At 45.0% G+C, this 24887-nt stretch overlaps 1 protein-coding gene across 1 annotated transcript in view; it reads left to right on the top strand.

The window, feature by feature from the left end:
* Positions 1-8878, top strand: part of LMNB1 (lamin B1) — a 56105-nt gene extending 47227 nt beyond the window's left edge. The window contains exons 10-11 of the mRNA XM_075541473.1: positions 6392-6499; positions 8674-8878. Of these exons, the coding sequence (XP_075397588.1) occupies positions 6392-6499; positions 8674-8715 (150 nt within the window). The 3' untranslated portion in view covers positions 8716-8878. The remainder of the gene's footprint in view (positions 1-6391; positions 6500-8673) is intronic.
* Positions 8879-24887: the final 16009 nt, after the last annotated feature.

The raw sequence follows: 24887 nt of genomic DNA on the forward strand, positions 1-24887 counted from the left end.
GGATTGTGCATCCAAGCCAAAGGAACCCTTAACAGCTTCTGTCTTTTCTCACGTTGTCATCATGTTGTCTGTTGTTAACGTTGTGAGGCTTTTGGGTTCCTTTATATTGAGTTGCATTCCATCCTGAAGTCTTTTGTGTCCAATAGCAAGTCTGTCCAGCCCTCCTTTCAGCAAGCCAGCTTGTGTCACCTGAACATCACAGGTTGTTAGTAAGCCTTCCTCCAGTCCTAACGTGATACTCTTCTTCATGAAGTCTAGCTTCTGAGATGGTGCAGCCCTGAGGGACAAACCTTTCCTGATATTAAACCATGTGCCATTCCCTTGCTCTGTTCAAAGAACTGTCTTTGGGTCGATGGACAGGTTTCTTCACAACGTTATCCATTCATTGTTTTTTATGATCCACACATTGGAATGCCTTTGTGTATTCAATAAAACACAAGTTAATATCTGATATTCTCTGCTTTCAGCCAAGACCCATCTGACATTAACAGTGATATTCTGCTTCTGAGTCTGACTTGAATTTCTGGCAGGTCCCTATCAGTATACTGTTACAGCTGCTGTGAGGGATCTACCTGCCTGCAGCATTCTGTTTTTCCTAAGTTCATATATTCCGTGTTCCAATTATTACTAGATTCCTTTGCATTTTCAGTTGTTATCAAGAGAAAATAAGCTTAGCAAAAAAAATAAGTAAATTAGGTGACGAGAAATACAGCAAAGGCCGTTGACAGTGGGGTTAGAAATTCACTCGCGAGTTCTGCTTTAGGCAGGGTGGTTGAGGCAGGCCTCTCCAAGCAATGACACTCGAGTAGACCCCCGTTCTGAAACAGAAACCACAACGGAAAGAACAGAGGAAATACTACCACGTCGAGGAGCAGCACATCCCTGAAGCAGGAAAGAGTTGTGTGTTCCCAGGATAGGAGGTGAACATGGTTAACAGGGATGGAGGAGGAGAAAACAATGTAGGAGTTAGGCCGAGTAGGTGAGCGGAGGCTAGGTGGTTTAATTCTTGGCACGGAGTATAGATCTGAGTACGAAGGGAAGGTGTATGGGGCTTTCAAGGAGAGGGGTGACAGGATGTGATGAACAGGCCTAAATCTTGGTGCTGAGAGGAATAGGGACACAGTAGAAGGTGAGGTAGGACAACTGAAGGGTGATCTGGTCTAAGGCTTATAGGTGGGAAAGTAAACAATTCCCACCTTAATAGATATTTTGGAGATAACATTAATTTAAATACTAAGGGTAAAGAAACATGGGAATTAAGTTGGTCCTCAGTATACTTGCTTAGGCAATCAGACAGATCTGATGTCCTTTACTGAGGAAGCTCTGAGAGAAACAATACTTTTGACATGGAGTGTGGGGGTGTCAGGGAGGGGTGACCAAGAGATATCTTTTGGCATACTGAGTTCATGATGCCATTTAGATGTCCAAAATTAAGGTGTCTAGCATGCATTTAGAATATTGACTTGAAACTCAGCTGGAGATGCTTGTCAGTTTGGGCCACATCTTAGAGAGGTCTCACGGATAGTCAACATGGATTCATAGCAACCCTGGCAACGGTGAAGTGAAAGGAAGGCAGTCGAGTGTGTGGTCTTAGGAGAAATGAGCACAGGGGGGGTTGTTAGCAGCTGAGGCTACAGGGTCCCCTGAGCCGCTCCCGCTCTGCCCACAGAAGAGTGTCTGGGGAGTTCTTGGAGCAAGAACCTATTCTGATTTGTCTGCATTCAGTAAATATTTACTGGACGCAGATTTAAAAACGAAACCTGGACCTTAAGTAATAAAAGAAATAAAGTCAAAAGTGCTTTGTAACAATTCAAAAACTTACTCTCACTGCCACCGTTTAGATCGTGACTCATAGCATCACTATAGTACAGGATCGGCCTGCCCCTGTGAGTTTTTGAGACTATAACTCTTTGTGGGAGGAGAAAGCCCCGCATCTCCCTCGACGAGCCACTTGTGGTTTTGAACTGCCCATCTTGAGGGTAGCAGTGCACTGCATAACCACTCTGCCACCAGGACCATCCAATTAGCCGGATTCAATATGGGAATCATGGGGGGGTTTGCATACAAAGTTCCTACCACACCTCACTGCAAACACCTGCCACTGTGTAGACCTCTATTCATAATGAATTCATTGTCTACTGAATGATGAGTATCCTTGACCTGAGAACCTGAGATATAGACCTAAAGTGAATGGCAGCTTATTTTTTTCCACTGAGTTATGTTTGTGAAATTCTGGAGCGCATCTCTGGGGTGTGCAGAGTTCTTGGGGGCAGAGGGAAGCGCACAGATGTCTCCGATGATTCACAAGCTTCAGCGTGCTGCCTTTGCCTCCTGTTCTCTCTTTCTGTATTCAGTACCAGCACCATACAGTCCTAGCTGCTGTGGGTGCAGCCACCCAAGTGCTGGAGTTAGGTCACGCTTAATATAGTTAGACACCTGATACCTGAAATAGGATGCCTTCAGACACCCCCCTCCCCCCCCAACACCGAGTGGTGATTTACTTAGACTCAAAGAGCACCGTTTGAAGAAGCATACACAAGGCAGATCAGATCCGCTTTTTGGGAGCCTCAGAATGTAGCCCACCTAGAATGTGTTTTACTGCGTGGATATGTGCTTCAAGTTAGAAACCATCTTAGCGGAGAATATTTGGAAAGCAGTATGTTGAAAGTAGACAATTTGAACAAACTGTAGACATCTGACATGGGCTATATCTTGAAGGTAGTGTTCAGCATACTCAATTGAAACTCAAGTCTCCCTTTGTAATCCACACCATTTAATGTTGGTTTACCATACTTGGTTAGCTTGCCCATTCTTTTAGAAACTTACTTTCTTTTACTTGCTAAGCTCCAAAAATGGCTTGTGAAAGATAAGGCAAATAGTAATAATATAGTTCTTGATATGTGTGAACATCTGTCAGTTACCTAGCTGTTTATTCATTTAATTCTGACATTTGATATTTATTTGTAGCTCCCAGGTCAAGTAACCAACAATCTTTACTGCCACAAGACCACTTTTCAGTAAGATCGTGGGCTTACAAAAAATCAGTTTTAAGTATTTTTGTTTTTTCTTGCTGAGATATTAGAAATGTCCGACAAGTTCCATTAAACTGTTTCTGCAATGATGGGAATGAATGGACTCACATAACCAGCCATCCCAGAGGCGGTGCACTCACTCCACAACAGCCCACGGGTCTCTCCTTTGTTTTTTCTCCCCATGGTCTTTTCCCTCAGGGAAGCAGGGTGCCTGCTGGCCCCTCCTAGAGTCACGTCAATCAGATTCTTATGAGAAAGACCATTTTCCCACAAGCAGCACTCATCCCAGGCTTCTTTCGATTGTACTGGCTAGAGTCGCTTCGGCTCCCTATCCCACCTCCGTCAGGTGTCACAAGACTCCTAGTGACCCACGTGTACTCTTGGGGAGGAGGTGGTGCTCAGATAAAACTGGACGCTCTTACTTAGAAATAAAGGAAATTATGCTGAACGTTAGAACAGATGTCACCACAGTGGGATGAGATGGTTTTTCTATGTAGAAAGTAACAAATTATAAGTTTCTTCCCACCTTTCAGGAGATAGACATAAACGGAAACTTTTGTTTATTCAAATAATTGTTGATAATCAGGATATATTATATTTCAACAGTTGATTTAGCGAACACAAAAAGCTCTGGTTTGTAATGTTTGCCAATTTCTGAGGTATGAATACTCCTCCATGGCTGACTTAAGTCCTACATACGGGACGTAACTGAACGCAGAGTTGTGACGGATGAGTTCCATCAGCTGGTTCTGGTTAGCTACAGTGCTCTACGGACTAAATTGAAGTACTTTATGATGCTCCTGAGACATCAAATTGGACAGGTGTTGGGCTGTTCAAAATCACCAGCCTCTCTACAGGAGCAAGATAAGAGACTTTCTACTTCCATGACCAGTTACAGTCTTGGAAATCCACATAGGGCCACTGTGCGTTTAATTGATTGATGCCAGTATGTCCCAAGACATGGCATAGATCAGGCCAACAATTTATATAGGGCATAGAAATGTGTACGTTTCAGAACATTTGAAGCATGGCGCTTTGCTGATGAGTCCTTGGTTGACATAAGCCGTTAACATGCTGACTGAGATGGGGCTCGAATCCACGAAGAACTCCCTCAAAAGGAAGGCCTGGTGATGCGCTCCCCCACATCAGCCCCTGGCTGTCTGCTCCCACACATGGGATTATCATGAGTCAGTCAACTGGTCAGTTACAGGAGGGTGGAAAAAACTTGGTAAGATGATTTTGTTTTGGAGGGAGGGTGTAGAGATGCTTTTTAGTGTCCTGATTAAAAAGTTTCCTGGGTCTAAACCTCCGAACTTCTTTTGCTTCTAAATAGATTGGTTTTATTTCATTTTTCTATCAAGATATTTTTTCCTTTTTTACCCAGAGAGGCTTTCTGCATTAAACTAATGTGTTTAAATATTTTCGGATGGGGGTGCTTAACAGCAGCCTTACTTCAGTTATTCATAATTAATGAAGCTGGGCAGGGAGGCAGGTGCTCACGGGAGGAGGCTGACTGTCTTAAGTCACATCAGGAGCGCTTGGCCGGTGCTTGCCTGTGCGGTGTGTGCACCCACCCCAGGCTGCTGAAGCTGCATGTGGTGGGGATTTGATTCGGTAAGAGAAAGTTCCGTGTTGACTTCTGTTTCTCTCTTTGAGTTGAAGAAGGGTATTCGTCAAAGCAGTCTAAGGCTAGTCTCTCTTGTATTGTCTGCTGTCATCCTAGAGTTGATACTTTGGTTCAAACACTGACTGTTTTGGTTAAAATAGACTGTTTCTTGTGAAATGTTTGTTTAAGCTGGAAAACAAACTGAGCTTAAAGAAATTATATTTTAGGCTAATTGAGTTTTATTTCAAAGTGGCCACCTTCCCTCGGCCCCGCAGCAACCACCCAAAATCCCCACCAATTCTGTCATTTATAAAAACGTGCGCTTAAGCATAAGGAGGTAAAATTGAAGTCTTGTTCTTTGGCACCGACTTTTTGGTTGGCTTTTTTTCTTCTCTGCCGTTTGACCTTGGTTGGTGGTTGATGTTAGATTTCAAGTGGGCTCTGCTGAGGCTGTTTTGGCATTTCCTCTGTGGAGCCGGAGTTCTTGATGACCCGAGGGCGTGGTTCAGAGCCACATTTGAAGCTTTGTCCCTCGGCAGGACACATGCATTTGCTTGTTGTGGCATTGTCAGGTTTGCCTTGTGCGCACAAACAAACACACACTCCTGTTTGTGCCACAGCAGCGATCTCTGGAAAGAGTGATCTCTATTTTAGTCTCTTTTTTAAAACACAACTTTCCTGCACGGATCAGGTGATAGCTTACATTGCATATCACCCACCATTTAAGGTGGGATCAAAGTGGATCAGCATTTCCCAACGACAATACATAGACATTTTGTTGGAATCCCTTCAGTGATTCCGCTCTCCCTGCAGTTCATCCTCCATTCCTGTCTGCATTGTCGTTGGGAAATGCTGTCCTTTTTGATCCACTTTGATCCAGCCGTAAATGGTTGATGATGATACCACACAGGGTCTATTCTGTTCTGCTTCCGGCGAATGGTAGTGTGGGGTGCATTGGAACCTCACTCGGCTACTGTTAGTAAACAGTGCCCATCTGTCTGGATTTTGTTCCATCCATGAGGCCCTTTTCATCTCAAGTGGTCCTGTTGCTACTGTGTTCCCTGAGAGCTCTACCGGGGGTAGCCAGCTTCGTCTTAGTCACCATTTATTTAGCATTTTCTTTCTACTAAAGAGAATTTTAGACCTTTAAGCTAAATTCATGTTGAGCTTCATAAAGAATTTAGTGTGCTAAATCTTTTGCAGAATTCTTAGTATCAGAATGGGGATTAAAAAGGAAAAACACACAGTGGAAACTTCTCAGCAGGTTTTTCAAATTGGATACCAGTAGCTCCCCTGCAGGGAACATTGAAAATCTGAGAACTGCTACTAATTATTCAAAAATTCCTGCTCAGCAGCTAAGTCTGCTCTTAGAGTGACTTTATTTTAAACAACAGCCCTTGATGTAGAAATACAAGAGAAGCGCCCCCCTCATTTGCAGCCTGTGTGGGTTTAAGGATGGGCTGTTTGTTTTTCACATAAACAGCGTATTATAACTTAACTATTTATAAAACAAAAGTCAGTGAGAAGAGCGGCATTGTTTTATATTTTCATTAAATATCTCTCATGCCTGCCTTTGTGTAAGACATCTGAATTTTCATACCTGCTTCTGTTTTCAGTCTGGTGCAATATGTTGTTTTGATTGACATATATGAAGAAAATATATGGCCTCACAATACATAGGTAGAAAAAGGAGTTTTGAGAGCTTCAGTATGGTGTGGTCTTAATGTAAAATCAAGCTACCATTGCTTTACAGGAGGTTGCTCAGAGAAGTACGGTCTTTAAAACAACCATCGCTGAAGAGGAGGAGGAGGAGGAAGAGGCCCCTGAAGTGATTGTAGAGGAAGAACTTTTTCACCAGCAGGTATTACTTTACGTTATTATTTGTGATGTTTTATTAACAGAATCACGTGAAAACCAAACTCAAAAGTTGAGTGTTTTGCCTTTCTGATGAATCAGGACCGTGATCCACCAAGTGATGCTCTTACCTGGGGGGTGGGGGGTGTTAATGGTCACTTAAGTAGCAAAGTTGGCTTTTTCTTGTTATCTCACGATGTCACATATCAATCTTGTTTTTTTTTATTGTTCATGGTACATTATTGTAGTAAGACATATATATCACTTAGAAATGAGAGTATGTGAGTTGGAAAGCATGCTTACAAATGATTTCCTGACGAGCTGTGAGTAAGACTTTGGCTATTACTAAATTACAGTACATAAGCTTAAGAAATAAAGAGTAGTAGATTCAACTTCAACAAAAATTATTTTCTTTATTACATTTCTAATCATGAAATTGCAAGATGGGTTTTGGTAGAGGCTTGGGCTTTCGAGAGCCCTTGAAATAAAGGGACTCAGGATTTGCTTTTAATTAATTAAATTAGAATTATTAGTAACTAATGAGCCTTCCATTTATATTCTCAAGCTGTTCAAAGCTCATCATTAATCAAAGTTCCTTCCTTTCTTTCTTAAGGCTTTGTCTACTTGTCTCTGGATTTAGTTTACAAATGGCTTCATTAGCCCAGACCCTGCGCCAAATACACCTTCTCTTACATGTCTATCCCCCAGGTTGAGACCCATACAAGGTGGTTTTATGAGATAGATTGAATTTAAGAACAGAAACTTTAAATCAGGTGTCAACAAGAAAAAAAAAGTATAAGGCCCATTTTCCTGTCTTTAGTGAGAGCATCACAATGACAAGAGCTAAGATAGCAAACTCGGTGTGAGTGATGCCTCAGCAAGCCCAGGCAAGTGTGTGAGCTGCCCAGAGGTGTTGAGAATAATCTCTGATAAATAATGGTGCTTGTCCATAGTCTTGAATACCCCTGGGTTTGAATGGAGAACCACGTTTTAGAATATCTTCCAGCGAGATGAATCGTGGGGATTGAGCAGAGAAGGAGCATGCAGATTTTCTCTCTGGGGGTAGTGTACACATGGGGAGTTGGAAACTTTAGGGACTCAACTGAGGGCGGGAGGAGAAAAGTAGAGAAGGCACAAAGATGAGTGAGGTTTTATGGTGGTGGTTTTATTTTTGATCAGGAGAAATAATAACTACCAATGTTCAGACGGTGGAAGGAAGGACGGGTCAGTGTTGAGGGCAAAATGGTAAATTAGGAATCAGTGACTGGTGGTGTGCTCATGGAATGCCAGGATATCGGTGTTCCCTCAGCAAGGAAGTTTGCATGGGGAGCCGTGGTAAGAAGGCATGGCATTCAGATGCCACGTGAGAGTAGCTGAACAGAGGTGGTGGTGGGAGCTCGGAGAGTACGCACAGTAGGAGAACCTAAACCAAGAAGCAAGAACTGCGCCGAGGTAAACATGCCCAGCAGGAGTGAGGAGCGGCTGTAAGCAAGGTCTCTGGAGACAGACCTGCTAGACTAACCAGTAGGAGAGACGCTTTGCTCCCAGCAGCAGAGAGGAGACTGTGCGGCTGAAGGTAGGCAGCAGTGTAGCGCGCTGCAGGCAGGCCAAGAACAGGTCCTTGAACTGGATGAGTTTCTCCGATGGCCTTTACGAAACCGATTCTGTCTAGTTTAGTGCTGAATCACAAGTTAGAGTGTGAGGTTTTAAGGATTGGTGGGCGATACGGAATGAATACAGGGCCACCTTGGCTCACCTTCAAGGGTGAATCCAGGCACGGCGAAATGCCTTGAGATGTGGCCCCTCCAGCTGTAGCGCGCTTCGCTCGCAGCTGTGGTGGTTCCGAATAGAGCCCCCCCCATCTCCTGCTAATTTCCTAAGTGCAGCCTGCTGGACAGTGGTTTGAAACCATGTTGGCTGCATATCAGAGTTCCATAAACACACCCACAACCCTTCCCCAATTAAATGAGAGCTCGTACTTAGATCTAGAAACGCTGAGATCCTTGTTCTGGAACGCGTTGCAGTATTCTAGAGACAGCCCATCAGAAAGGGTTAAAAAAGCTTGAGTGAGAGGAAATGCTAAGCTTCCGCTTGGACCAGGTGGCATGGATTTGCATATCCCCCACTCTTAAATCCTCGGCATCATTTTCTTGGCGCTAACATTTTCGTCCTCCTCCGCAGGGAGCCCCGCGAGCATCCAACAAAAGCTGTGCGGTGATGTAAAGCCGGTGACCGTCCTCAGAGAAGTGCAGGGATCCGGACCGACCGACAGTGCAGCGCCTTCTCGAAGCACAGAATATTTTTATATTTCCTTTATGTGAATTTTTAAGCTGCGAATCTGATGGCCTTAATTTCCTTTTTGACACTGAAAGTTTTGTAAAAGAAACCATATCATATCCATACCCTCTGTTAAAAGATGTGAATTATTGACACTGAACAAACTGCTGTTTGGGAAGGGTCCTTCAAAATTTTTGACTTTTTTGGGTATGTGTGTGGTTTATTTTTGTTTTGTTTTGTTTTTAGTTCTTGTGGGGGGGGCAGGTCAAGTCAATAAACCACTGTGTGTCCCGATTAATTTGAAGATTGCTTCATCTAGATTAGCAATCTGCTCTTGATTATCCTCTGCTATATATAACGGTGCTGTGAGGGAAGGGGGAAAGCATTTTTCAATATATCGAACTTTTGTACTGAATTGTTTTTTAATGAGCAATCAAGATTACTTTTTTTTAATAGAAAAGAAAAGAGAAATTTTGTAAGAAGGCATATTAACCTAATCATGTAAGCACTCTGGATGAAGGATTCCACAACTTTTTCTTATGGTCACGTCTCTTAGACACTTAATTCATGAGGGAACGCAGGGAGGGCGGGAGGGGGAGAGGGCTTCTCTATTAAAATGCATTAGTTGTGTTTTTTTAAGATAGTGTAACTTGCTTTTTTCTTACATGACATTAACAAATAAAATGCAGTTTTAATATTAACCTACTGTCTTTTTTATCTCCTCACCCCAAAAGAGTTTGATGGGAGACAAGTATAATTGTAGTTTTGTGTTCAATGATTTGCCCTCCTGTTTGAATTGTATTTTTTATTAATATTTAGTGAGCAAGATAAATGGACAAATAATTTTTGGATATCATTGTTTTCAGTGCTCTATCATCAAGAATAATGGTCATGGCAATAATCAAAACTAATGATAGGTCATAATTCTTTAGCCAAGCATTGGGCTCTGTGCTTTGTCAGGTGTAATACACACTCTGAAAATCTAAGTTGGAAAGCAATGAGAACCTAGAGGCAGTGGGAGAAGACAATGAGGAGACTTTCCTTTTAGGGAGAAAAAGAAGAGACAATATTTCTAGAATCTAGTATTACTGTCCTTTAAAATAGGGAGTGGGAAATAAATGAATTTGAAGTCACCTTTTTGAGGATTTGCTAAGAATAAGTTGAAATGAAGGTGTGGCGTAGCTTTGTTATGTGGTAGTAGTTGGATGTTATTTGTGGGTCTCGAATTTTTGTCTTTCTAATTGCTGATTAGTTTAGTTTAGTGTGTCCATCTCATGAAAGGTGACACCTGAACCTTACCTAGAATGAACCGATGATAATATTTGAGAATCTAACTCAGTCGGTGTTTGCTTTTCTTTTAAAATATTCCTGCAGTAAGCTGCGCAAAGACTACAGCTTTCACTTGAAACTAACTGGCAAAGCCTAGAATCACTGTGCTCTGCATATTTACTGCATACTCTGGTGCTTCGCAGACACAAGATAAATGCTGGGTTAGGAAGTCTGTCTGGTGAAGCAGATAAAATGATAACTTCTCAACGCGGATTTACCTTCCGGAGGAGGGTGGCATTGCACCATGTGGCCAAATCAGGTTGTGAAACATTTTGCCACCAGGTGGGGTTCTTGCCATGGACATCGACTCTAGGTTACTTTATTGCTGGATGAATTGGGTAGTGAAAAATCAACGCTCTGAATTGGTGTTAAAGGAAAACTGGCAGCTATAATAGGGGTACCCCTCACTTAGAAAAAAATTGGTGCCGGGCGGAGCTTTCATAGCATGCATTTTTCCCTGCTAGGTGAGTGTCCAGCAATGCCCGCTGAGATAGGGCACCCAGGAGCCTCACCTGTGAAGGTTCTCTGGACACAGTGAATTTTTTTATCTTCTTTTTTTGTGAAAGTAGTTTTGCTCAAACCTTGTTTTTTGTGATAGCTGATTTAAGAGAATCGCGTGCAGCTGTGGACTTTTGTTTCCGGCTTGGGAAAAATGCCGCAGAAACGGTTGTGATATTGAACACAGTTAAGGATAGCCCTATGGGAAAAACTCAAGTGTTCGAGTGGTTTTTTGTTTTAAAAAAGGCGAAATGTCAATTGATGCAGGCCTCGTTCTGAATGTCAACTTCTCAAATGGACGAACGTGTCGACAAGTTCGTGCACTCGTGCTAGGAGACTGACTATGGACTGTTGAGGAGATGGAGAGGCGATCTGGACTGTCTTGGAACTTGGTTCGGCGAATTTTAACAGAAGATTTGGAAATGAGAAGAGTTGCTGCAAAATCTGTGCCTTGTGTTCTGACTGACCAGGATGCTGTGCTTTGAAAGAACAGCTATGAAGCAACCCAGACTTTTCTCCAAGGTCATTACTGGTGATGACACATGGTAGTGTTCTTAATAAGACCCCGAAAGCAAACATCAGTCAAGCCTGTGGATGACGCTGGCATCACCTCACTGCGCCCCAGCCCCACCCCACCCAAACATCTATCAAGTGAAATCAAAGATCAAGATGATGTTCATTTGTTTTTTTGATGTGTAGGAGATAGTGCATTTGGAGTTAATTCCACCAAGTGCTTTCTATTTAGAGGTTCTGAAAAGATTGCATAACAATGTGTGACAAAAGAGGGGGACTGGTTTTGCCACCACAAACAATGCACCTGCTCATGCAGCCATCTCTGCACCAGTTTTTGGCAAAAAACAGCATGTCTCTCTTACCTCATGCCCCTGACTCACTTTTGATGATGTAGAGTTGAAGAAAAAAACGAGGTGCTGTCCAGCCATCCAAACATGAGTTTGAGAAATGTTTCCAACAATGGATTCGCAGATTTGACAAATGTATTAAGTGTAATAGGGAGTCCTTTGGAGGTGACATGGTTGTTTTGTAAGTTAATTTAAATACATAGCTTGACCCAAAAAAGTCGTGTTTGTTTTGGTACCTATGGTATATCAGACTGGATAGCGTGTGTTGGTAGGTGCTAGTGCACAGTCATCTTTGACGTGTCGATCCCATTGGTGTGCAGCAGCATCTTCACAGTGGTCATGCTTGAGCCCGAGGCTGCCTTCACTGCAACAGTGGTGTCTTGCTGAGGGCCTTCCTTATTTTTGCTGACCCCCTACCAAGTATGATGTTCCTTTTCAAGGACTGGTCTCCAGACACCATGCCCAAAGTACAGAAGACAAACACCCTCACTTCTTTTTTTGGTATAAATTTATCTTTTTATTTTTACATTTTATTAGGGGCACATACAACCCTTATCACAATCCATACATATACATACATCAATTGTATAAAGCACATCCGTGCATTCTTTGCCCTAATCATTTTCAAAGCATTTGCTCTCCACTTAAGCCCTTTGCATCAGGCCCTCTTTTTTTTTGCCCCTCCCTCCCCGCTTCCCCCAACACCCTCACTTCTCAGGCGAGTTACGACTTCATCTTTCTAGACAAGTGTGCATTCTGCTGGCAGTCCAAAGTACTTTGAGCATTCTTTCACACCATCATTCAAATCTCTTGGTTTGCATGTGATCGTCCATATTCCTTGTCCCGCTTCCGTGCGCATGGGGTGATCCAAAGTCCCATGGCTTGAGTTTCACTGCCATCAAGTCAGTTCTGGTTCAGCGACAGACTAGAACAGCCTCTGTTGAGTTTCCTGACTGACTGGGAATAGAAAGCCTCGTCTTTCTCTGACCTAGTTGGTGGTTTAGAACTGCGGACCACGTGGTTAGCAGCATGGTGCACAATCCACTAAGGCCCTAGGGCTCCTTGCCTTCGATCAGGCACCCCTTCATCTTCAAAGTAACATCTTTGTTCTTTTAGTACTTTTTAGAAGTCTCGTGCAGCAGATTAGCCCTTTGTAAGATGTCCTTTTTACTTCTTTACTGCTGCTTCTATGTATAGTATGTAGTCTGGCGAAATTTATAGTAAAAATCTAGGGCTTAATTTTACATAAATAGTTTGGATGTGTGGCCATAGGTTTCAGATTTTCTGAAATTGAGCAAATCCCTTTACCACAACTTTTAAGCATACCGGAACCCCCGGGCCACATTTGCTGCTCCCTCGGAACCTTGCAGGGGAATAGCAATGCATTTCTGAGGTTCTGAAACTCTTGTAACAAGTGTGAGTTCATCCTTTTGACGGTGCCGTGGTGCCCCCACTATGTTTAGTTACTGGTGTACTTTATTCCTCTTGTTCACCTCATAGTGCCCTTCGCAAAAAAGCTACTGGCTGTTAAATTTCTAAAGGTGTCTTTCACTCCTCAAACTGCTTGTTTTATTTGTTTTCATGCTATTTCACTATCGTTTCTGTTCCTTTAAAATTTACTTTTATTTATTTGATAGCCTATTGAGTTCTTCAAATGCTCATTTTTATATTGGTCGCATCTGCTGATTCTCCCTTGTGGCTTGCATCCCCGTGGGGTTTCGAAACATGAACTCATCTTCAGCAAGGTTGTTTGCTTTGTGAGTGTGCTGTGCGTGTCCCGGGGTTTCGCAGCTGCAGCTACAGAGTAACGTGAAGCCGCCTGTGCCAGGCCCCGGCCCCTGACCTTCATCTTGCGCTAGTGTAAATGTATTGCGACCCAAGTGTGGGTGTTTGGTTTTCCCAGGTAGCTTTCACACACTGCTTCAAATCCGTGTGCTTTGGGGCAGGCAGGCAGGGTTCCGGTGGCGGGTGAGGGCTGGAGGAGTGCCTGTGTCTTAGCAGCAGTCTGTTCTCCTTCCTTGCATGGACCCAGAGCCCGGTTTCCTGTCCGCAGCTCCCAGCCTTAATTGATTGACGCTTCCAGCTTCAATTTCCTTGTTCCTTTATGACACCTGAGCCTTCTTTTTTCTTTTTAACTGCTGTATATTAAAATAAAAATTTAGTTACGCGTTACTCGTTTCATGGAAAAAGGGTTTGTTCCTGTCCATTTAGTCCTCTATTATACCTGTTGTTCGGTACTATCCAGTCAGTTATGACTGACTTGATGGTGCTAGGAGCCCTGATGGCATAATGGCTATGCATTGGGCTGCAGTCATCATGGTTGGCGGTTCAAACCCATCAGCAGCTCCTTGGGAGAAAGAAGTTACATTCTTGGAAACCCACAGTGGATGGATGGCAAGTACGTTTGGTTTGAGTTTGTGGTGCTGGTTAGGAGGCGGGCTGCTATTTAAAAGAGACCACCAGCTGCTCCTCAGGGACAGGTGGGCTTTCTGTCCCTGTAAGGACTTCGGTCTCGGCACTTGGGGATCGTTCTCCTCGGTCCTGTGCTTGCTATGAGTCAGCCTTGACAAGATGACAGTGAGTTGGTTTTTGCTTTGTTTTTCACGTACAGTACAAGGACACTCCACCTGCCCTACACCTTCCTCACAATTGTTACATTTGACCACGTCATTGCAGCCACTGTCAATCCATCTTGTTAAGATTTCACCTCTAAGGAGTATGCTAGTTTTATTTCCAAGACAGATTTCCTTGTTCGTCTGGCGGTCTGTGGTTCAGTATTCACCAGCACTGTCATTCAAATGTGTCAATTCTTTGCTCCTCCTTGTAATGTCCACCTTTCACATACAGTTGGGTCTCGGAGACTTTACTGGGGCAGAAAGGCTCATCAAGAGCAGCTGCTAGTTTTGAACTGCTTACCTTGTGGTTGACTGCCCAATGCATAACCCACTGTACCGTTCAAAATACCATGACTCTTAGGTCAGGTCATTGCGTGGTCCTTTCAGTGTTATCTTTGTTAACACTTCAGGGTCCTTGTGCAGCAGATCGGCCACCATACAGAGATTCATGTATTTCTTTGTATATTTTTAAGAGAATTATCCTTTTGGGTTTTCCCTTTCCTCAAATTGTAAATTACAAAGCAACTTACTGGAAAGCCCCTTTTTTGGCAGGCTGCTTGAATACTTGTTTAAAGCAAGAGAAATTGAAGACAATCTTTAAATAATCCATACTTCTAGACTGTTGACTTCTACACAAAATGCCAATACATCATTTTAATGGGAACGTGCATTTTAGGAAGTACCGCCAGGGGGAAATGAATGTTTGGGTTCACCTTCGAATCCTGCACTTCACCCCTGAAACCTGGTTCTGTTATTTCCTTAGAATTCACAAAGAAGGGCCGACTCCCCTGCCCCCCTAGCAAACGAAAGGCAACAGAGAGAGGTTGAGTTTAGGAGTTCTGTGTTGCTGCCCTTTGACTGCTTTACTAAAAGAGAGTTTCTGTACTTCAAATCTTTGAGAGAGGAGAGAGCTTCACATGAACAGTTGCATGGGGAGAATGGTTAACACGAGCAGTCCTATGATGGTTACTGCTTTGCTGGTTTGCAGGGTCAGTGGGGCGCAGCACCATCAGGGAGACCAGAAGTTGTTTTGCCCTGGAGCCATGCACCATCCCCAGCCAGTGAAATTGCTTCACTTCCTACCTCCCACCCTTCATTTCCACAATAACCCATTTTCCTTCACTTTTAACAGCACAGTAAATCCTGTCCTCCACTGACATTTCTCCGGAGACAAAATGCACCTCTTGGTTTGAGGAGACCGCATGTTCAGTAGCTTAATTACTTTGTAACAATAAACCACATCTTCACAAAGATTTATTTGAGTGCTTCCTCCACCCATCTAAATTGGAATTCTTGGTTTAAATGCCAGCCAAGTGTGTCTGAGGCTCTCAATGCAAGTCCTTTGAGTCCTTGCGGTGTGCTGGGGTGCCCATTGGCTGCTACCTGCAGTTCCAACCCACCAGCCACTCCGCGCGAGAAAGAGAAAGACGGGGCTTTCTGCTCCCAGAGGTACAGCCTCGGACACCGGAGGCAGCTCGACCCTGTGACGGTCTCTCAGTCGGCATTGGGTCGATGGCAGTGAGTTTTGTTGTTACTTTTTTGGAGGTTCTAATACTTGGGGAGCCCCATAAGGAGCCTTGGTGATATGGTGTTCACCCTTTGGGTGCAGTCTGCAGTCAGAAGCTCGAAGCCACCAGCTGCCTCTTGGGACAAAGGAGCTTTCCAAAGAGGCATGTCTCAAGCCCACAGGGGCCCTTCTACCCTGTCCTGTAAGGTCGCCACGAGCGGAATCCACTGGTGGGCGGTGGGTTTTTAAAAGTATCCTGGTGTGAGGTGGTTAAATGTTCTGCTCTGACCTGAAAGTCGCCACTCCTATCCCACCGCTTTTCCAGGTGAGCAAGCCGCGCCTGGTGCTTCTTTCTGTCAAGGTTGCCGACCTGGAAAGACGGGGGGGTGTTTGTACTCCGTCTTGTAGGTTTGCGGGTAGTCGGAATGGACTCTGGGTTTTGTTTTGGCTTGCCTTCGTGCGGCCGCATACTCAGAACTCGTCAGTGAACCGTCTGTGGATCTTACAGGCGGTTTTGTCTTTGCATGGCGTTCTCTTAAATGTTGGTGTGATTTCTGATAAAAAAAATCCTGACTTGCATCTGGTGCATGTAGCCAACGAGGTACATTTTCAACATAATGTTTTCCAGGTTCGTCCATGTTGTAGCGCATACCAGAACGTTCTTTATGGCTGGATAAAGAACGTGTTCGAGGTATGCCTATGTCATGCTCTGCTTGTCCATTCACATGTTGACGGGTCCCGGGTGGTTGATTCTGTGGGGCTATTGCGTCTAGTGCTGCAGGCCACGTTGTTGTGTGGCACCTGTGTGAGTCCCTGCTTTTAATTCCTGGGGATATGTATCTAGGAGAAGTACTGGATCACGATTGTTCTTTGTGTAACGTTCTGAGGAACTACCAAATTGTTGACAGTGACTAAAACATTTTGGATTCCCAATCAATGGATAAAGGTCTTAATTTCTCAACATCCTAACCCTTTTTTTTAATGGCCATCCTAGTGAGTTTGAAGTGACTTCTCATTGCTCATTGTGGTTTTAATATTTATGTCCCTAATGACCTTGATCTCTTATGTGTTCATTGCCATTTCGATATATTCTGTGAATAAGTATTCAAGTCCTTTGGGGTTTTTCTTTTAAAAATAATTTTATTGGGAGCTCTTACAGATATTATAACAATCCATAATTCCATTAGATCAGAGGTGCTCACTTTTTCAGCATGCGAGCTACTTATCAAATGATCAAGTCAAAATGACCTACAACTACAAAATGCAAAACATTTGTTTTTCTTTATTACATTTATTCATAATTGCATTGAGAATTCTTAATATGTACAATGTATGTTTATATACCATGCATAACCACCTGAGTCCATATTGCACAACACACTGTACATTTTTTGTCATGATCTGAGTTTACTCTGATGACTTGCACTGAATGGAATGAGCCAGGGCTGCATAATCCGGACAGGAGCTGCTGACAGCCAGCCTCAAGCACACTTCCAAATGATCATCAGTCATGGTGGAACGGTATTTGGACTTAATGATCTTTTATTTGTTTTTTAATCATTTTATTAGTGGCTCGTAAACTCTTATCACAATCCACACATACATTAATTGTATAAAGCACATCTGTACATTCATTGCCCTCATCATTCTGAAAACATTTGGTCTCCACTTAAGCCCCTGGCATCAGGTCCTCATTTTTCCCATTTCTCCCCGCTCCCTCTTCCCTCATGAACCCTTGATAATTTATAAATTATTGTTTTGTTATATCTTGCCTTGTCCGACATCTCCCTTCACCCACATTTCTATTGTCCATTCCCCCAGGGAGGAGGTCACATGTAGATCCTTGAAATCGGTTCCCCCTTTTCAACCCACTCTCCCTCCACCCTCCCAGTATCGCCACTCACACCCCTGGTTCTGAGGGGATCATCCGCCCTGGATCCCCGTATTTCCAGTTCCTATCTGTACCAGTGTACACCTCTGGTTTAACCAGACTTGCAAGGTAGAATTCAGATCATGATAGGGGCGCGGGGAGGAAGCATTTAGGAACTAGAGGACAGTTGTATTTTTCATCATTGCTACATTGCACCTTGAATGGCTCGTCTCCTCCCCTAGACCCCTTTGCAAGGAAATCTCCAGTGGCCAACAAATGGCCTTTGGGTCTCCACTCTGCACTCTCCCCATCATTCACTATGGTAAGAGTTTTTGTTTTGATGATGCCTTATACCTGATCCATTTGACACCTCGTGATCGCACAGGCTGGTGTGCTTCTTCCATGTGGGCTTTGTTACTTCTGAGCTAGATGGCTGCTTGTTTACCTTCAAGCCTTCAAGACCCCAGGTGCTATACCTTTTTGATAGCCGGGCACCATCAGCTTTCTTCACCACATTTGCTTGTGTATCCATTTGTCTTCAGCGATTGTATCATGGAGGTGTGCACCCAATGATAAGATTTTTTATTCTTTGATGCTTGATAACTGATCTCTTCAGTGACTCATGATCACACAGGGCATGGCATTAAAAAAAATAGACGTAAGCCTATCATCAATCCTGTCAATTGATACACAGCACAATCAGATGCAATCTTAGGTGTCAAACACATGAGCAAACAACTGCTAAATGCAGCAAAACTGACAAGCTGGACCGAGTACAAAGACAAAAACGTGTCACCTTCATGAGGAATGGGAGATTTTGGCACTACAAGCCGACATTCAGCTCAAGTCCAGAGCGCATGAACAGTTCTGGAACTTACTCGCAGAGGGAAATTACCCAAACATGAGAAAATATGCTACCACCTTGACTGCATTATTTGGCTCTACTTATTTGGGTCAGTCTTTTCCCACATAAAGATCATTAAGTCCACCCATGATCCTGTGGGGGACAGCATCAGAGACAGATTGAGAATTGCGCCCAATCTGATCCCGCCACACCGAGGCAAAGCACTGGGGGAGTGCAGCGGAACAGCAATGGAATTGAGCGACAAGGTCCCCAGGAAAGGCTGAAGGTGGACTTTGGGGCCAGGGCGTGGTGTCCCAATAGACTGGACTGGAAAACAGTCCTAAATGCCAACGAATGATCCTTGAACTAACCACATGCTTTTCTTTCTTGTGTTTTGTTTTGTTCTTTGTGGTTTGTTGTTTTGTTCTGTATTGTTGCTTGGTTTTGCTCTGTCTTGTTTTGTGCATGTTATTATCTCTGCAGATCTGTCTAAATAAAATTGGCTGGATGAACCATCTGGAGGAGAAAACAAGACTGATAGTTCCGGAGGGTCATGGGATAGGGGGAGGTTGGGGGGAAAGGAAGTGGTGTTAGCCATCCCAGGGAGAAGGGAACAACAAGTGATCCAAATTGGTGGTGAAGTGGGTGTGCAAGGCCTGCTAGGGCATGATCAAGGGTAATGTAACCAAGAGGAATTGAGCATGGGGACTGAGCATGACAGTGGGGCAGGAGGAAAGTCAAGGGAAATAGAGGAAAGAGCTGGGAGGCAAAGGGCATTTATAGAGGTCTAGATAAAGATGTGTACATATGCAAATATATTTATATATGAGGATGGGGAAATAGATCTATGTGCCTATATTTAGAGGTTTGTATTAAGGTAGCAGAAGGACATTGGGCCTCCACTCAAGTACTGCCTCAATGCAAGAATACTTTCTTCTATTAAATTGGCATTCTATGATGCTCACCTTCCCGACACAACCGCTGAAGACAAAGCGGGTGAATAAGCAAATGTGTTGAAGAAAGCTGATGGTAACCGGCTATCAAAAGATATAGCATAGTGTCTGGGGTCTTAGAAGCTTGAGGGTAAACAAGAGGCCATCTAGCTCAGAATCGACCTGATGACAGTGAGCTTGGCTTGGTTTTCTACGTAACCCAAAGTTCTGTGACAAGCTTAACCACAACTGCGAGCTACAGTGCCCACGTGACCCCACAGAGAGGCGGTCAGCTTGTTGTACGGAGCATGTTTCCTCGCTGACCAGAAACTCCAGCTTAGTGGTTAGGCGTCATTTTATTCAGACGCCTTGTTCTTTATCTAGTTGCCCAAATTGTGATCCCTAGTCACTCATTTCTCCTCCATTTTTCTTCTCATTCTTCCTCCATTCCCTATAGGGAACCTCTCAACTCACATGACCCTGTAATAAACATAACTTTGTGACTAGGACCCTAGCAGCTGGTTCATTCTTCTCCAAAGACTGGGATTCTGACCAGCCTTCCTCTTCGCTGCCAGCTCCCCATTCCTTTATTACACTGCTGCTTCTGTCCAGTGCCAAGAAGGGACCGATTACGAGCACTTTCAGAGGGCTAGTGTTTTCCTATGGAATATTTCCCATTTTCCAATGAGAGCCTCTCTCAAGTCTTTGTCCCGGCAAGAAACACCATTAAGAACTTTGGACCCTGCCAAAGGAAAATAAGAACAGAAAGCATGCCCGCATGCCCACGGTGCCGCTCACCGTCTTCAGGAAGAAGGGCAGTCACGCAAGGCTGGTGATGAGCATCCCCGGGGGGCAGGAGGGGTTGGCCGTGAGAGGCAGATGCATTGGGTGGCTTGCCTAAGGACCAGAAATCCTTAAAGGGGTCTGATGTGGGGCCCTCAGTTGTGTCACTCAGCCAGAGGAATGCTAGGAACCCAACTGAGGGGGTCTGGTTTCCAGAAATGTACAGCTCCTCTGACTGGCTGGGGAGCCTGACGCCTCTGTCAGCCTTGGCCTCATGGGAGGGGCGAAGAGCAACGTGAGAACAAATGGGAACGAGGGTGGCGAGGAAAGGACCGGCGGTTTCTGGTTGATTTCAAGGCTGGGCGCTCTGCTCGGGGCTAGGACAGCAACCGTTCCCTTATTTACAGCCCATGATACCATGTTGGATAAGTAGCATATGTGTTTTAGAGATCCGACCCTGAGAGTCAATCACCCATTCATTGAACAAGCACTCACTGGAAGTTGAGTTTTGCCAGGCTTTGCCTAGCAAAGACCTCCCAAACAACAAAAGCCCTTAGTGCCACTGAGACGACCTGACTCGGAGCGACCCTACAGGACAGAGTAGAACTGCCCTGGTGGGTTTCTGAGACTAACTATAGGCATAGAAAGCCTCATCATTTTCCTGTGGAGTGGCTGGTGCTTTCGAACAGTTGCCCTTATGGTTAGCAGCCCAACGGGTAACTCACTGTGCCAGTACAAGTGCAATATTGCTTAGTAAAAACCAAAACTCACTGCCATTGATTTGGTTCCGAGTCATGGTGACATTATAGGACAGGGTAGATAGAACTGCTGCTGTGGGTTTCCAAGACAGTCACTCTTTATGGGAGTAAAAAGCCTTTTTCTCTTTCAGTGGTTGGTAGTTTCAAACTGCTGACCTTGTGTATACCAGATAACCACTATGCCTTCACTGTCTAGTAAGGGACCAGAAATACCAAGATGAGAAGTGCAGTCCAATCCTTTTCCTGAGCAACTTGGTCCAATGACCATCTTTCGTCTTGCTTGCATCCATAATCAGTGCTCGTGGAAGTCGCAGTCAGGAGATCGATACAGCATTACATTAGGTAAATCTGCATAAGACCTCTGTAAAGTATTGAAAAGCAACACTTTTAAGAGGTCTTTGAGGACTGAGGTGTGCCTGATATTTTCAATGGCCGCATATGCATGTGAGTATTGGGAGTACCATGCACAAGGCAGTGCAAATCTGCCTGGGAAGAAGTCCAAGCAGAATGCTCCATAGAGGCAAGGATGGTGAGCCTTGGCCTCATATATTTTGGACATGTTGTCAGAGGAGACCAGTCCCTGGAGAAGGATGTGCTTGGCAAAGTAGGACCGTGCGAGAAGGAAGGCCTTCAAGGGGATGGATTGACCGGGGGATGCAAGAGTGGGCTCGAGTGTAAGAACAATTGTGTGATGGTGCAGGGGCAGACACGGACTTGACACCATGCCATGTCATCTACACCGATTCTACTGCCATAGGCGGTGCTCGCGTGAATTTAGTTTGCAAAGGAAAACAGTATTCTCCTCTGAGAAAAAATAAATTTGAAAAAACCCTACCGTTAGACAATCCCCAAATCTCCATTTTAAATTTTGACTGTTTCTAATGTTCTTTAAATTAAATTAATGGCAAATGTAATAAATACTGTTTGCCTTGCGCAGTGTTGAAGAGGCTTTCATGGACATTAGCTCATCTGTGCGTATAAGCCCCCAAAGATAGACTTTAGGAGTGAGAGAGGGACCTGGTTTCCTGTGTGCCTCCCGCTGCACTGTGTTCCACTTACTCGGCTAAGACAGGATGCCACTGCCTGGCCCCAGCTGACTCTGTTTCACTTTCCCAAGTAAAAGTCTTCTTGTGGGATTGGGCTGGGGGTCGGGGGAACTAACGGAGAACCAGGAAGTAGTTAAGAGCAAGTGGAGCCTCAGTGACTCAGTATCTTGGTACTATAGCTGGGAACTTTTGAAATTACACAGGATATGCAAGTACCTCCCAGATATCCTGGGACTGGGAGATATGCATAACAGGAATGATTGGAACTGGTGATTCAGCTCTGAAGAGAAAGGAGGTTAAAAAATAATGCTGGCGTATTGGTCATTCTTAAAAACACCCCAAGTGTAATCCTGATGTGTTTATGTCTGTCTGTCCTCCATAGCTGCGTTATGACTAGAAATAAAAGCAACTGCATTGTTTTTGTCCCAGCACTGGCGTTCAGTGGAAAACCCCGATAGGAGCGGCGGGTGCTTGCCTTTTGTTAAATGGCTCCCTTCTGATCAGAAGCGGGGTGCACATCTGCACAGCCCGTCACGTCTCTGCATCTCAGCGTCCTCATTTATATACTAGGAGTAAGCATCCTGTTTAAAGAGTGGGTCAGAGAGTTAAATTTAAGCGTGCAAACAGTTCACAACTCTACATAGGTGCTCAACAGCAGAATAAGCAGAGTTGAGAACTAACGTGGTTGATTGGGGGAGTTACAGTGGGAGGTGAAGTGCTTGCTGCGCTCCTGGACCGACGAGGCTGAGCACTAGTCTGTGCCTGCGTACAAGGTCAGAATTAGCACTACTGCTGGACTGAGTCATGTGAATGGTTTAACAAGGAAAGTCACTGGGACTACTGGAAGCACAGCATTGTGCTCATTTCATGAGTACATGTGAACTCAACACGCTGTTAGTAAGCACCGACATGGGCCAGTTGGGTACAGGCAATCTCGTCCTGGCTCGAACGAGCTCAGGCACAGTGTGAGGACAGACACCTCTCAGAGTCACACGCATACCCAGGACGACTTACTATAGCGTGATCCAAGGAAGGCGCCCACACAGAGGCCTCCGGGCATCTGGTCTCTTGCCGAAGATTGATGCTGGGGAAGATCTGCCTGGTCCGAGAACCCGCTTCAAAGATGGCTCCTCCACTTGGAGAACTGAGTAGGCCCACCGTAGGGGCGAGCGTGGCATACGCTATGGCAGGGAGAAGATGGGGTTCACGAGGCTAAACTTCCTAGGATCCTTCGAGCATATTAACACTTGACTATGAGACGGAAGGCCACTTGGCTCTACGAGGTTTGAATCAGTCTAAACTCCAGCTGGGGCTCATTGTGCAGTTATAGACACAGCAGGGGGCCTAGAGTGATCAGGCCCCCGGGATGTGGCTGGCAGGCGCACCGTGCCATTGGGCTGCTCTTTACTCGTGGTCTGCCAGTGTGGCCTGCAGATGCCCAGGGCTGTCGGAGAGTGCTTTTATGGAGAACAGGCCGAGGTCTATCAGGTACTATTTCCAGCCAACTGGGTGGGTTCAGCGTCCTACTGAGGAGCTCTGAGACATGGCTTGCCCGACAGAACCCGAGAGTGCCTGGGAAATGAGTTTCTGGACCTCCGGGTGCCCAAACATAGACTGTGGCCACACATAGTTGAGGAAATCACCACCAGACCCGACTGCCAGCCTACACCTCCTCAGAGACAGATGCAAAGTCAATGTTAACTTTGGTCAATAGCTAGGTTTTCTATTTGTGTGTTTGTTTGTTTTAAATAAAATCTTCTTTGGATAAATGATAATTACAGAAGAGGTTCACCATCTCCCAATTAGATGCTTTGGAAAATACCCTTCGGTTTTTCCATGTTAGACCAATGTCGAAGGCCCTCCTGAAACAGCCTCCACTGGGTTTATTTGTGCCGAATCATCTTCAATGCATTTCTCCTCTTTGCTGTAAGCACTGAGTCATGTGGCTCCTTTCGGCTGTACAGAGACACACTGTCCATGTGTCTGACAGGAAAGGAGGCATGTGGGAATGCTATCAGTACTTGGAACAGGTCAGCTGTGTTTAAAACCAAAGATGACAGTGGAAGGCCAGGGACCCATGTGCTCAGGCCTTGGATGGGAGCTGGAAGAGTGGGGTTTTCTGGAATATATTTGGCGATCACTTCTGAGCTTTCCACTGAGACTCAGATGTTGAGAACGGCTTTTGGCTCGAGCCTGCTGGCCACCCTCTGTTAGCACTTGGCCAGCACGCAGGGCCGGCATGGTGCTCCTGGGCCAGAGCTGGCGCCTCCCCATGGTTGGAAAGCCACACCTATGCCCTGAATGAATGCGGATGGAATGCCCACCCTCGCACTGGATCCCAGGACTGCCATGAGGGGTCCCTCCGGAGTGTGCTCGAGGAGACCGGAGGGTTGATTTCAGATTTCCATGAAAAGTAACAGCAAGGCAAGCTTTCCTCCTGGGACAGGGGATTGGGAGTGAGTGTAAACAGGCAAGCCTCTGGCATCCTGAAGCAATAGGTGACCCACCCCGTGCAGACTTCCCTTTCTCCTCGCCCCCAGCTTGCTAGCAGAAATGCTGTGGGGTTGGGCAGCTCGTTCCCAAAATGAATGTGTGAAGGCTGGGGATCAGCTGAATTAAGAAGTGAAAGGGGGTTCTTTTGTCCTGGGCACCGGAGTCTTAAGCTATAATAATGAGTCAGGCTCCTAACGGGGGACCAGAGAGCACCTTGCTTTCCTTGTCCCATTTGAGTTTGGCAAGTGTGCCCCCTACAGACACAGTGGGAGTTTGCTGAGCGGATGTGAATGGCCTTGGTTGGTTCTACTTGGGAAACAGGTGGATGGACACTGATCCTGTTTGGGGGAAATGCAAAAGCTGATGGGATTCCAGGAGGCTGTTGTCTGAGGGGGGCTCATTCCATGCCAAGAAGAGACGGGGTAGAGCAAGACACGGGAATAGGTGTGCTGCCCACAACCGACTGGTAGCATATGGCAAATAGTCCCCCTCTGCTGTGTTCAGCAGAGCCGCAAGATGGTTGTGGAGACAGGGGGCCTCAACTCATCTCCTCCTCCCCTGACCCCAAAGGCACTTACAGCCG

Source organism: Tenrec ecaudatus, chromosome 2 (assembly GCF_050624435.1).
Source record: "Tenrec ecaudatus isolate mTenEca1 chromosome 2, mTenEca1.hap1, whole genome shotgun sequence".
NCBI classification, from domain to species: domain Eukaryota; kingdom Metazoa; phylum Chordata; class Mammalia; order Afrosoricida; family Tenrecidae; genus Tenrec; species Tenrec ecaudatus.